General features: G+C 44.1%; 1 protein-coding gene across 1 annotated transcript; it reads right to left on the reverse strand.

The window, feature by feature from the left end:
• Positions 1-1,646: 1,646 nt before the first annotated feature.
• On the reverse strand, positions 1,647-14,574 carry slc26a2 (solute carrier family 26 member 2). Its single transcript, XM_085286942.1, has 5 exons — positions 14,439-14,574; positions 6,409-7,025; positions 6,039-6,329; positions 5,302-5,750; positions 1,647-5,041 (listed from the first exon to the last, which is right to left on the reverse strand). The coding sequence occupies exons 1-5, from the start codon at positions 14,470-14,472 to the stop codon at positions 4,237-4,239; spliced, it is 2,196 nt and encodes a 731-aa protein (XP_085143068.1). The 5' UTR covers positions 14,473-14,574; the 3' UTR covers positions 1,647-4,236.
• Positions 14,575-15,012: the final 438 nt, after the last annotated feature.

Raw genomic sequence — 15,012 nt, forward strand, 5'->3', positions numbered from 1 at the left:
TATTCATCCCCTTCGTATATTTTGTGTGTGTGTGTGTGTGTGTGTGTGTGTGTGTATATATATATATATATATATATATATAAAAAATATTCTGTAACTCTGTAACTTCTGTCGGTGCTGTGCTTTTTGGAAACCGAATTTCCCAGAGGAACCCACCCGAGGGATTAATAAAGTCTTATCTTAAGTTTCAACTTACAAGTATGAATTTTGACCCCATTTTTCTTCCTTTCAGCTGATTGTGATTGACATGACATTGACCAAAGTGATCTATCCAATCAGAGAACAGATGGTTTTGGCTGTCGAAGGGGCGCTTTTTTGAACTGCAGGTCCTTGAAGGATAAATGCCCTTTCACGTCTCTTCTCGCCACACCATGAAGGAAAACATCTAGGTGTCCAAGTAAACTTTTTCTCACAGGTTGACGTGCTTACACAGGGACCTCCAGAGCGTTTTCAAGGGAGGTCGACCTCGGAGGAAAAGCATGTGGAAATGACACACTCTTCTCTAATCGGGAGAGTTACAAAGCTTTCCTTGTTATGAATGAGCGATACGTTTTTATTAAACATTTGAACATAATACAACACAAACTCTCGTAGAGGACATAAAGTCAGAGAGATACGTTTTGAAACGACAAGGATCAGGTGCATCTAGTACACCTAGACCACAAAAAACAATATACGAGCAGAGCTCAACAGCCAGCGCAACAAATTCAGGATCCTTCACTCTTAGTTAGCGGTGAGCACAGATCATGCCGCGTCCGATGCTTAGTAGTATGACTCATAGCAGTGGTCCTGGGTGAACTGTGATTTTGTGTTATAGTAATACTAAAGTAATAATGGTATTTCTGAACACTGGTATACTACAACTGTATCCTTTCAACAGCTACCAAAAGTTAAAGGACCTAGCTTATATAAAGATCCTCCAGCTTCAAACTGTATTACCCTTCAAGGACCTGGAACTCAGTAAAGCATCCCTTCGACAGCCAAACCCATCTGTTCTCTGATTGGATAGTTCAGTTTGTGTCAGTTTGACATGACATTGACCAATCAGCTGAAAGGAAGAAAAATAGGGTCAAAATTCGTACTTGTAAGTTGAAACTTGAGTGCAGAGTTTCACATGTATCTTTTTGCTATGTGCACACACAAATATTTTTTACACACACACAAATTTGTATGTGTAAACCACATACAAATCCTGATTTACAAGTAAAAAATATTTATGACCACAATTTGAGCCCATAGGTGTGTTTGCGGTCACGTCCAGTGGGTGTGTGGGCGGGAGGGTCACACAGATACTTCACTTCAAGTCTCTACCAGCCAGACTCCAGCTCCAAAAGCGCAACACGGCAGCTCCCACAAGAGGGGTATTTTGGCTTCATTTTTGTGCAATGGGAGGAAGTGCTGTGGCATCGTCCATCTTTTCTACAATTATTGTTCAGTACCATGAAACTCCCCACAGACCAAACGAGTCTCTCTTTACTTTCCCTCCACTTTAAAACTGCTTTTTATACTGCAGGTCTTCTGTTTTCTCATCTGGACTCATCAAGTGCATTAACTTTGGTTTAATGAAGGAAATCGTCACACAGAAAACCACTGTTACAGAATAAGAGCTGGCTATGTAAATGCAGTAATGAAGAAAAACAAGAGAGGAATCAGACAGGATTTTATTTTCCAGTAAAACACAGCTTCATTCTGATACCAGGATACACAATAAACTTAAATAAGCTGATTGGAATAAATGGGAGCTTACGTCATGTTTTTCTGTTTAACATTTAGATACAGAAGCGAGGACTTTGTTCTCTAAAAGCACCGCGTGTGTGTTTAGCTGCTCGGGCAAGCATTCAGAGAGAACGACATGAAACTCTCGCGTCACCGAGCATATTCACCTCCATCAACAGCTGTGTGATCAACTTTTACAACTCTGCAGCAAAACTAATCCATAATTCTTTTTGATTTTCTCTGTAAAAACAGCTATAAAATATATACCACTACTGCTTTAAATTAGCAAGGACAGAGGCTGGAAACGCCACGTCCTGTCACATACACCCAGTATAAAAACAACTCTACAAAGATTTTCTCAGTTTAAAATCTTCCATCACTGCATATCAGCACGCTCCATTTCAGCAACACTTTTGCATTGAGAACAAACTTCTGTTCTTACCCTGATCAGCTAGTTAAAAGGTTCAAGCATTAAAACTTAACGTTGGTGCTGTGAACATACATTAAACAAAGCAGGGTTGAAAGGTCAAGAGCAAAAAAACTTTTCTGGTCTCAGCTGAGATAAGCCGCTCAATTATCTGATTATCATGATTAAACCCTTTGAGATGGAAGCAGGATGGAGAGTTTGGATATTTAAGTTAATAAAACAGCTTTGAAAAGCGCAAAGAGTAAAACTGCTGCCAGGATTGTGCTGCTTTACAGTAAAACTCATGTACAAAATTTTAGTGCATAAGCTTTAGGCACATACTCAGAAACACGTATACATAAAAAATTTTCTCATAATAAAAAACTGTAGAATACATCTGCTTAAGAACTAACTTCAGCCTTTCTAATAATTAAGTGCTCTATGAATAATAATGCTACCAAGTTTATTGAGGCAGGTTTCATTAAAGCTACAGAAAGTACATCAAAACCCCTCTCTGCTGTGTGTGTGTGTGTGTGTGTGTGTGTGTGTGTGTGTTGTCGCCTCCTTTTTGGTTGCAATAGTATCCTCCTCGTTCCAGCGTGTCCAGCACGGAGGTCTTACACTGAGCCAACTCCACCGCCACCTCCAGCTCTCCGTAATCCTTGTGGACCCCCTTTAGAGCATTCACTCCGGCAGTGTCAAGGAACAAGATGGCGCTGCAGTCGATCACTACTCTGCGTAAGTAACGGGAGGCTATGTTCATCGTGTGTGTGTGTGTGGGGGGGGGTGGGGGGGGTGGGGGGGTCAGGTTAACTAAGGCACAACCCATGATCTCTGACCCCCACGAATCAACATCACAGCAACCTCGAAATCTCACACTGCACTTTTGTTTTTCTTCAACTCGAACTTTGCCTAATTCATTACCCGATTCACAGAAAGAAGGCACAGGCCAAGGTCATGTGACTGCAGCTAACAGTTAAACAGGAAGAGTCTCTCATCCTCACCGGAGGAATATTCGTCTGTCAGAGGATCTGGAAGCACATGCATACACCTGTGATCAGTGCTAACAGACAAATGCTTCCTCGGGTCATTGCACGTACATTCATGTTCAGGCACAGGATGGCTGCTTCTTATTAAGCACATATGAAGAATCTATGTTTTTATCCAGCAGGGTTCTGATCTAAAAATCTAAAGCATTTAGATACCTCCAATGTCTCTCCTCAGAGCAGCAGAGCTGCTGCTTTTTTCTACATGTGTTTCAAACTTCCTGCCCTGAGGCGTCAGTCATGATTGGACTGATGGACCCAAACACGAAACAGCAGACGATTACGATCGTTTTTGATTGTGGCAAAAAATCCAGTTTATACCTTGTAAAAAAAACCAACAAAAAAAAATACTAAATCATTTACACCTGTTTTAAATCCTAACCCCAGTCGTCATCCTGAACATGTGCACGTGCATCGTTCCAACTCAGTATCTAAAAATTAAGTCAGAATACGGCTCTGGTTTCTATAAACAACACTAGGGCATGACCAGTGTCATACTGTACAGTACTTGTACACAGAGTGCAGTACTTGTACTCTGCAGTATAAAACACATATCACATTGTGCTGTACACACTGTGCAGTACTGTGCATTATGAAACACATATTTCACACTGTACAGTACTTGTACACAGAGTGCAGTACTTGTACTGTGCAGTTGGGAACACTTCCAACTGCACAGTTGAATTGAATTGAACTTCACACTGTGCAGTACTTGTACTCACTGTGCAGTACTGTGCATTATGAAACACATATTTCCCACGTGCAGTATAAAACACATATTTTACACTGTGCAGCACTTGTACTATGCAGATGTAAACTTGCTGAGTCTGCCTTAGACACAGACTCAAGCTGTCAGGTAGGGTCTGGGTATTCTTTCCTCGTGGGTGGCTGGTTCTTCTTATACAGTCCACAGGTGAGTTATCGGTACATGGACGTTCACACTGTGGTGATTGATCACCTGTCTGGATGCAGAAACCTGAGATGAAGGTAGGACTTCAGAAAACTGTTACAAAGGCACATCTGTGCAGCCACACGCTGCAGACATGTAAACATAGACGTGTTGTCTCTTTAGGACTTATAGTCTCCGTTAGGAGTGCTGCGGCTTTCGACGTGGCGGACGGCGTCTTCGATAGTGAAGAAGATCGTGCGGTTCTCTCCTGCGTCGCCTCCTTTTTGGTTGCAGTAGTATCCTCCTCGTTCCAACGTGTCCAGCACAGAGGTCTTACACTGAGCCAACTCCACCGCCACCCCCAGCTCTCCGTAATCCTTGCGGACCTCCTTTAGAGCATTCACTCCGGCAGTGTCCAGGAACAAGACGGCGCTGCAGTCGATCACTATCCTGCGTAAGTAACGGGAGGCTGTGTCCATCATCAGGGTGACGGCTGCAGGAGCTTCGGCCTCTTTCTCGTCCGTTTTGCTAGTTGGGACTCCGGCAGCCTCTTCCTGCAGTTTGCTGTTCTGGAACTTGACACGGCGGCTCTTCTCCTTCACAGGGTCAAGTCCTACACACCTGTACAGAGACTTTTTAAACAGGCTCTGGTTGGCATAGTAGATTGGCGCTTCGTATCTAAAGATGGCCACGTCGGGGTGCGTTTGGAGGCCTTTGTAAGACGCCAGATCTTCGTAATGCTCCCTGGTCATAGCCCGGCCGAGCTTCAGGACCTGGACCCGCTGAGTTCGGCCCAGGACACAGAAAGCCGACACCAAAACCCCCACAAGAAGCCCCATCTCCGTGTTGACCAGCGCTGAGGTTGCCATGGTGATCAGCCAGATGAAGGCGTCGATGCGGTTGGCATGCCACATGCAGGGAATATCGGTGAATTTTCGAAGAGCACCGCGGAGGTTCACCACGATGATGGCAGCAAGAACACACCTGAGCAGAAACAGGAGAGGAGAGAGGTGAGGATCACCGCAGCCTATCAGAAGCTTACACACAGCTGTGGCCTCTACCTGCATCAACGTCCTCAGCATGGAAGAGCTGAAGGAGTGATGGGGTAAAGACGGCACAAGCCATAAAAGCTGCTCCGATTAAAACTTAAGATCGAGACTCGAACGACCTCATCAGGAGGTCAGTCTGCAAGAAGACTAGTTAGCAATCATTTAGAGGTTAGACTGACGTCCTGCTTTTCTTACTTCTGGAGGGAATAGAAGAGCGGCGCGATCACCAGAAGAACCAGCAGCAGGAGGAGAGCACTGATCAGCCCTGACAGCTGCGTCTGGCACCCGGTCGACTCCTTGACGAGGGTTTTGGTCAGTGCGGCGCTGGTGGTGAAGCAGTGGAAGAACGATGGCAGGATATTGCAGAACCCGATGGCATACATCTCCTGGTTGGCATCCACCGTGTAGCCGTGCTTCTTGGCGAACATCTCCGACAGTGAGATGGTGATGGCGAATCCCACGATGGCGATGGAGAAGGCGTCGACGGCCACGTTGGGGATCAGAGACCACATGGGCATTTGAGGAGGGAGGAAGCCTGTGGGGATGGCCCCAGCCACACCTGACCCATATTCGGTGTTGAAATGGCCAAAGTGAGATGCGAGGGTGGCAATTATCACCACAAAGAGCTCGAATGGGATCGGAGCCTAGAGAAGGACAGGTGAGGGCGAGGACAGAGTAAACCACACAGGTAGAAACAGGGTGCTTTTTGTTTTCATAGAATGAATATTTGTATAATAAGGAAAATTATACAAATAATAATAAATAAATAATAAATTTACAAAGGGAAATGTGTTCGGTAAGGAAACAAACCAACAGTTGAGTTTATTTCACAAAATGACCAGGTGAGCCACCAACAGCATCCTTAGGGCCGACGGTGCCAAAAGGAGGTTTAATTTTAGTTTTACTGGAGTGTTATATCGCCACACTTTTACCTTTAGCTTGGACTTGAAGCGGTCATTGAGCTCCTTCGTAGGTATGAGTACTGCCAAACACACCAGACTGGTGATGAGGTCACACACATTGGTGTTCCCGAGGTTGCTCAGCAGGCCGTACCATGTCTTAAACAGAGTGAACCAGCCCTGAGGACGGGGGATCTTCAGGCCCAGCAGGTACTTGATCTGAGACGTCAGGATGGTCAAGGAGGCTCCTGTAGCAAACCCGCTGAGGAGGGAGTCCGACAGGTAGACAGACACAAAGCCCACCTGCAGAAGGCCCATTAGCACCTGAAAGAGATGAGCAGAAGTAAGGTAGTGTCGTTCTATGCTCAGTCATTAAAGCCCACATGTGCCCCTGCACACTTACCTGGTAAATCCCAGCAGTAAAGGTAACTGTGGCCCCCACGGCAATCGCGTAGCAGCTCCGGTCACATCCCACCACACCACTGTCATTTCCAGCCAACGGGACACTGCTGTCATTCCCACTCAGGCTGCTCTCCGGGAGGTATCCCGCCAGGGCCAACTCCCTGTCCACCACCTGGCCAATGAGCAGACAGAGCACTCCAAAAATCCCCACCGAGATGTGCCTGGAAGTGCCCAGGAGGGCGTAGATGATGGAAGCGAAGAAAGATGTGTACAGGCCGTATATGGGATCCTGGTTGGCCAATAAGGAGTAGGCTATGGACTGGGGAACCAATAGGATTCCAACAATCACTCCTGACATAACATCCCCCAGGATCCAGTCCCTGAGCTTGTAGCGCGGCAGCCACTGGAGAACCGGGAAGAAGCTGAGGATTCTGGATTTGGCCTTCTCTGGCGTGCAGGAGCAGTGCTTCCTGAGCCGCTGAGACAAAACCGTTCTCCAGGTTCTTCCCGTTTCCTTCTCAATTCTTTCCAGGATAAGAGGCCGGTGCTGGTCCTCCTCACCACCATCTTCTACTGCCGTACAGCTGTCCTCCCCGTGAAGCATGGCTGAGCCTTTATCTGTGTTCAGGTTGAGAAAAAAGCCATTATTCTTCTCAGCTTCACCTCAAACCACTGACTGTAACAGCCCCCCGAAGTGGTCAGGGAATTTGATGGACTTGTTAAAAAGCCACAGGAGCTGTGAGCCACTGACGTTAGCTAAACGCTGGACTGCACTTTCCTGGAATACCAGTTGGTGAAACCAGCATCAAGGATTTTAAAGATGCATTCTGTGTAAAGAGAGCATGCAACTAGCACCGCCTGCCAGTTATAGGTAAACATTTTCTGATTTATTGAAACCTTGGGTTAATCTAGGACAGTTTGGCGAATGAGCTACCAAAAGAAAGCGTCAGGGATGAGACGTGCAGTCATTACTGAGACAGGAAGGACTGCTTCACCGGTCCAGCCCACCGTGTAAGCACACTTCAACATCCCTGAGATACGACCGGTACCTTTACCTGAGAGTATGTCTTATTCTAATAATGTGTGTGTGCTGAATGTGGTCACAGTTCAAGCTGTGAGGTCAGAGGTTACTGAGATCAGCTCAGTGTGTGTGCGTTTATGACTTTCTGCTGATTTCCTGCCTCTGATGTTGCATCACAGCACAGATAAAACACTTCTGCATTTTCAGTCCTTGTGAGTCGCAGCCCTTCTTCAAACTGAACACCACGCCCCAATACATCTGCCTCTGGTCAACGTTCAACAGCTCCAAGTAAAAGCTGCAGAGTTTAGGGTCACCACCCAAACGCCACCCGAACCCAGAAGCAAGGCAAGGCAAGTTTATTTGTATAGCACAATTCAACAACAATGTGATTCAAAGTGCTTTACAGAGACATTAGAAACAAAAACAAATAAAAAGCATGATTTAAAATTGATTAAAACAAGCAAACAAACAAACTAATTAACAAACAAAACAGTATATAAAATCAAAACAGATAAAATCAGAACAATAGATAAAATCAGTAGTTAAATGTAAGTTTTGAAATTTAAGCTTAAAAGTGTGGATTTGGTGCTTTATTCAAATGCAGCTGAGAATAGGTGAGTCTTCAACCTGGATTTAAATAAACTGAGTGTTTCAGCTGATCTGAGGCTTTCTGGGAGTTTGTTCCAGATATAAGGAGCATAAAAGCTGAATGCAGCTTCTCCGTGTCTGGTTCTGACTCTGGGAACTGATAAAAGACCAGATCCAGATGACCTGAGGGATCTGGAAGGTTCATACTGGGTCAGGAGGTCACTGATGTATTTTGGTCCTAAGCCATTCAGAGCTTTATAGACCAGCATCAGAACTTTAAAGTCTATCATCTGACGGACAGGCAGCCAGTGTAAAGACCTCAGAGCTGGACTGATGTGGTCCACTTTTTTGGTCTTAGTGAGGACTCGAGCAGCAGAGTTCTGAATGAGCTGTAGTTGTCTGACTGATTTTTTAGGTAGACCTGTAAAGATGCTGTTATAGTAGTCAAGCCTACTAAAGATGAATGCATGGACTAGTTTTTCCAGGTCCTGTTGAGACATCAGATCTTTTATCCTTGAAATATTCTTGAGGTGATAGTAAGCTGACTTTGTTATTGTCTTAATGTGTTTTTCTAAGTTTAGGTCTGCATCCATCACTACACCCAAATTTCTGGCCTGGTTTGTGGTTTTTAGGTGTATAGATTGAAGTTCTCTGGTGACCTGTAATCATTTTTCTTTGGCGCCAAAGACTATTACCTCAGTTTTGTTTTTGTTTGGCTGGAGAAAATTGTGGCACAGCCAGTAATTAATTTCCTCAATGCATTTACCAAGAGCCTGGTCTCCTGGTGACATTGTGATATATATTTGTGTGTCATCTGCATAGCTGTGGTAGTTTATTTTGTTGTTCTTTATAATCTGTGCCAGTGGGAGCATGTAAATGTTAAACAGAAAGGGTCCCAAGATGGAACCTTGGGGAACTCCACATGTCATACTTGTCTGCTCAGATGTGAAGTTACCTATTGATACAAAGTATTTCCTGTTTTCTAAGTATGTTTTGAACCAGTTTAGTACAGTTCCTGAAAGACCTGCCCAGTTCTCCAGTCGTTTGAGTAATATGTTGTGGTCAACTGTATCAAATGCTGCACTGAGATCCAGTAAAACTAACACTGACATTTTTCCACTGTCTGTATTCAGACATATGTCATTGAACACTTTGGTCAGAGCGGTTTCAGTGCTGTGGTTCTGTCTAAAACCTGACTGGAAGGCATCATAGCAGTTATTCTGTGTTAACCCTTGTGTGGTGTTCGTATTTTTGTTACTCAGCCAGTGTTCATGGGTCTGGTGGACCCGCTAGAGTTTTGGCTTTCCAAATTAACACTATCAAACAATTTTATGTTAAATTACTCAACAGATGTTTACTTCATCCCAATTACAAGACATATGAACAGCAAACATGGTTAATTTTTTCCCTTTACCTTTGTTAGATCACATTTATGAATTAATGTGCTTCTCGTTTTTCTTTTATATAAAATGTTATAAATAAATCAGTTATAATCAAGTGGAGTGAGTGGAAAGACACAACACATTTACACGTGAAAAAATAATTAATTGTTTAATTTTTCTTTTGAAAAAAACTGAACACGGGTCTCACAGACCCGAACACCATACAAGGGTTAAGAAGTAATTGAGCTGTTGAGAAACTGCTTTTTCAATGATCTTACTTAAGAGTGGGAAATTTGAGATGGGCCTGTAGTTGTTCATTTGTGTCTTGTCAAGATTGTCCTTTTTCAGTATAGGTTTTATTACAGCAGTTTTTAGTGGTTCTGGAAACATGCCTGATATTAAAGAAAAGTTGACGATCTGTAACAGGTCTGACTCCAAAGTCTTTGAGACCTTTTTGAAAAAACTTGTTGGCAGGACATATAAACAGCAGGAGGAGGAGTTCAGTTGACCTAAGATGTCCTCCAGGTCTTTGCTGTTAATAGGGTGAAACTGTTTCATGGTGTTTAAACAGTTTTTCGGTGGGCACAGTACATATTCTGGATCTGCTGTTGATGTACCAATTGCTTGTCTAATTTTTTGGATTTTTTCTGTGAAGAATTTGGCAAAGTCATTGCAGGCCATGGTCGAATGAAGTTCAGCTGCAACTGACACAGGAGGGTTTGTTAGCCTGTCAACTGTAGAAAATAAGACCCGAGCATTATGGCTGTTTTTAGTGATGATATCAGAGAAGTAGGACCTCCTTGCACTCCTGAGTTGTAAATTATAATTGTGAAGTTTCTCTTTATAGATGTCATAATGAACCTGGAGGTTTTGTTTTTCTCCATCTGCGCTCAGCTTTCCTACACTCTCTTTTTTCATTTTTCACTAGTGTGGAGTTTCTCCATGGAGACTTTTTCCTTCCAGAGATAACCTTCACCTTAATGGGAGCAATAGTGTCCATTACATTTAACATTTTAGCATTGAAGCTATTGACGAGCTCATTGACTGACCCTCTGGACAGGTCAGGTGTTAATGGGAAGACCTGGTTAAAAATTGCACTACTGTGTTCAGTTATACACCGTTTTGTGATCACTGCTGTTGATATATTTATGTGGGCTGAGATTTTACTTTCAAAGAAAACACAGTAATGATCAGACAGGCCCACATCAGACACAGTAACCTCTGAAATGCTCAGGCCCTTGGAGATCAGTAGGTCAAGAGTGTGTCCTCTATTATGTGTGGCCTCTGTTACATGCTGAGTCAGCCCAAAGTTGCCCAGAGTGTTACTCAGGTCTTTAGTCCCTTTGTCCTGAGGGTTGTCCACATGGATGTTAAAATCCCCAACAATAATTACACAGTCAAAATCAACACAGATCACAGACAGCAGTTCACTGAGGTCATTAAAAAAGTCTGTGCAGTATTTGGGAGGCCTGTAAACATTAAGAAACACAACTTTGGATGGGGCCTTCAGCTGTAAAGCCACATATTCAAAAGACTGAAAACTTCCAGGAGATAGCTGCTTACATTGAAATGATTCATTAAATAAGACAGCAACCCCTCCTCCTCTCCTGCTCACCCTGGCCTCACTGATAAAACTGTAGTTAGGAGGGGTTGTCTCGATGAGAACAGCTCCACTGTTACTTTGGTCCAACCAAGTTTCAGTTAAAAACATAAAATCAAGGCTGTGCTCAGTGATTAAATCATTAATTAAAAATGTTTTCCCAGCTAAAGATCTAACGTTTAATAAAGCCAACTTAAGTGTTTTAGAGGTATTACTTGTCCCCTTGTGTTTGGGAGTAGTCTGTGGCACACAAGGTATGTTTACTATATTTAAAGATCTTTTAGAGTGCAGCTCTCTGTGTTTTGACCAGGCCACATGTCTCCTGTCACCTAAAAGTACAGAAATTTTAAAACCTTCTAGTAAACAGGGTCCCAGCTTCTCCTGGGAAAAGTCACCACAGCCCGGACCCTCCACACATCACACATCAGACTGTGGAGACAGGGCATGAAGGTGGTAAGGAGGAACTAAGGGGGGCGAGGGTGGGCAATGTGACTTCGATTGCTCTGTTGAGGGTGGGGCTCGATGGCGAACCTTTGGCCGCTCTGGTGGGGGGTTTATGGGGGACAAAAAGGGATTGGGCCGGGGGGTAGATCTGAGCCCAGCATTGACCCGCTCCATCATCTCCTCAGTGAATTTTATGTGTGGGGAGGAGGGAGAAAGGGAGGGGGAGGAGGGTGATGGGGGTGATGGTCTGTCAGGGGTTTGGGGGACTGGGGAAGATCGTGGTCCCTGGTCCTGGTCCTGGTCGTTGGTGTTGTTGAGAGAGTTGGAGGCAAATAGGGACCCCTCTTCTTCCCTCAGATGTCTCTCCTTTCTGAGGCTCTTCCCGGGTGGGGGCAAATGGAGCTCCTCCTCAAGGTTTCTGCTGGACTTTGTCTGTTCTTGGAGTACTGTTTGTTCCTCTTTATGAGATAACTCCTCGTTTATCTCAGCCTTGGCACCAAGCACAGATGGATGACGTATGGAATAAAACAAGTTGGAGGTGAACAGTTTCACCCCTGACTTGTTAAAATTAAATCCATTTGCTTTAACCCTTTAGAGCCGGTCGGAGCGGGCACGCTCTGTTTTGCATAACTATTTTTAAATCCCGGTAGCTCTGCAACCACGTAAGCTAGCGCAATAATTTTTTTTGCATATGAAACCGGAGGAGTTGTACTTACATCTTATGCCATCAGCTTGTCCTCGGTCACAGTTTCCTTCCACATAAAGCTTTGCAAAAACTGCATAAAAAGCGCTTACAGCAACAAAAACATAATATTCCAGAAACAGGCTTTGCCGATCCGATCAGCTGTTCATAACACTTCCTACGTTGGAATAGACGTCAGCACGAACTTTTGCATGTCCGCCATTACCTGCCCGAAACCGGAAGTGATGTCATTTTCGCGGAAATGTAGTTTTTTTTTACCATCAGGGCGTCAGGGCCTATACTGGATTTTTTAAAAGTTATCTTTGACTTCATGACTTTCTGTGTCGTTTCTGGGATGCTTAGGACTCATATTGCACTGCTGGAAATAGTTTATTTTGATGCATATGCTGCTTTTTTGCAAATTTGCAGTATAATATTTATTTTCATTTTTCCTGCAGTGTATAAAAATTGGTGTATTTCAAAAATAAAACTATGAAGACACTCAAAATAAATTTCCTGTGGTAGGAAACTATTTTGTGCAACTTTTTTGTATTTACAGTTTTGAGGGATAAGCCTCTTAAATTTCTCTAACTAGAAATATATGTTAAAAAAACAAAAACGATTTTAAATTTTTTTGTAGTTTATTGCACTTTTTTGCAATTTATGTGATTACTATGCACTTAATGAATACATATTACTAAAATCTGGGCTATAATTGTTGTATTGATGTATAGCAACTTGAAATGCTCCCAAAAATGGCTCCACAGCATGTAAAAATATAATATAAGCTCTGGCGGACTTGGTTCTATGGTAGGTCTTAAAGGGTTAAACAGATGCCTGCATTCCCAAAAAATATTAAAGTTGTTGATAAAATGCACTGAGTGGTCAGCACATGCTGATATAAGCCATTTATTCAGTGTAAACAACCTGCTGAATCTCTCGTCTCCTCCTCTGACGGGCGGTACAGGTCCACTGATGAATACAGCTGCATTCAGAGAGTTTACAGTATTTAGTAATCTAGTAAAGTCCCGTTTCAGAACCTCCGACTGTTGTTTGGACACATCATTTGACCCTGTATGCAGAACAATGTTTGTCACAGTTGGATATTCATCTGCAATTTGAAGAATTCTCTCCTTCAGGCTGTTGACCATTCCTCCTGCATGTTACAGACACTGCTGCTCTAAATTTTGCGTTATCTCTCATTTATTTTTATAATCATTATCTCCCTTTTACTTGTAATCATTATCTCTCTTTTATTTCTCACCGTTAGCTCTTTTTTATCATTATTTTTTTAGTCGTTATCTGTCTTTTATTTTGAATTGTTATCTCTCCATTTAATTTTTTTAGTCGTTATCTCTCTTTTTTTAAGTCGTTATCTCCCTTTTATTTTTAATGGTTAACTATCTTTTTTTATTGTTATCTGTCTCTTATTTTTAATGTTATCGGTATCTTGTGACATTATTGAACCACGATGATTAACCATCGCCCTCTGACTGGTGATGATGGAGGTAACTTACTCCGCTTCCCACCACACACATGCTCACTCTCGCTCTCACACACACACATTCGTGTTTTCGTATCTTTGCGGGGACATCTAGTTGACATAATGCTTTCCCCAGCCGCTTACTCTAACCCTGAGTCTGAACCTAACTATAACCGTAACAACAACTGTAGCAATGACACTAAAACCACATGTTGAGTGTCAAAAATACCTTCAAACTCGTGAGGACGGACACTTTGTCCCCAGGATGTTGGTCCCCACAAAGATTTGTAAACGTAGTACACTCCTTCTCACACTCTCTCTCACTCACTCACACAAAACACCAACATCATCATGATGAAGGCCTTTTGAGCACCTCCACCCTCCGTGAGCAGCAGCGGAATCTGACGGTGTGATGTGCTAAACGGGTTACAGGTGGTGCACGCTGCCGGTGTGCACGCGCAGGCACGTAGGGTCCCGGTGTTCCCTGCGCTGACTGATCCAGGTGCGCGCGTGCCTCTGCCTCACCTGGACAGCCGGTGTGAGAGCGTGGCACGAGCGGACTACTGCGGTGACGTCACGAAGTACGGCGGCGCGCTGTGTTGTGTGATGAGCAGAACGTTACTGAGCGTCACGGTGAAACGAGGACGCCGTTTTCAAAGGCTTGTCACTTCCCGTGGGGGCTCAGGGGAGCCGGTGTGAACACCGGCGTGAATGGCTCCTTTGTAAACAGTGTAAACGTGGACAGGAACAAACCTGAGCGCGAGCTGCCGCACGCACGCGAACCCGCAGCACACCGGGAGCAAGGCGGCGTTCACTCGCGCGGGGACTCACCTGAGCTGGATCCCGGTGCCGGTACCGAGTCCATATGAGCCGTCCCTGCCGCTCACCGTCCGCTCCAATCCCGCAGCGGATCTGTTTTCCGCCCCGCCGCAACTCCGTGCGTGATGGCGTGGAACGGAGCGTGTTACGTCACACGAGCTGCGTACATGCGCAAAGTTACTGATGAGCCTGACTGTCCCGAGACCCGATCAGGAGGGGGCAGCAGATCTAATAGCTTCACCTTTTCTTAAAGAAAAGGTCAAAACTCACACCTGTGTTTGCCAGGATACTGGCGAAGCACGGCCAGGTGAACTGTCAGCGACCAAAGGCTGAGATGGAGCTCCAGCAGGACAATGAACCCTGGAAACACTTGTGTGTGGACGTTCTTCACTCCCTCAGAAACATGTAGAAATGATGTTTGTGCCTCTTCACCTGCACTCATCTACAGGTTCCTACTGTTCTGACCATTGACTGTTCTGACACATCACTAGACTCCGCCCCTTTTCCCTGTTTTCTAGTGGAAGTTTTTTTTAGTTTTTGTTTTTTTGTTACCTAATAATGACAAATGAATTTCCTTTGATATTAA

The sequence above is a fragment of the Mchenga conophoros genome, linkage group LG2 (genome assembly GCF_057382185.1).
Source record: "Mchenga conophoros isolate Kocher_MC1m ecotype Shallow Benthic linkage group LG2, M_conophoros_male_GT1.1, whole genome shotgun sequence".
Lineage (NCBI taxonomy): Eukaryota > Metazoa > Chordata > Actinopteri > Cichliformes > Cichlidae > Mchenga > Mchenga conophoros.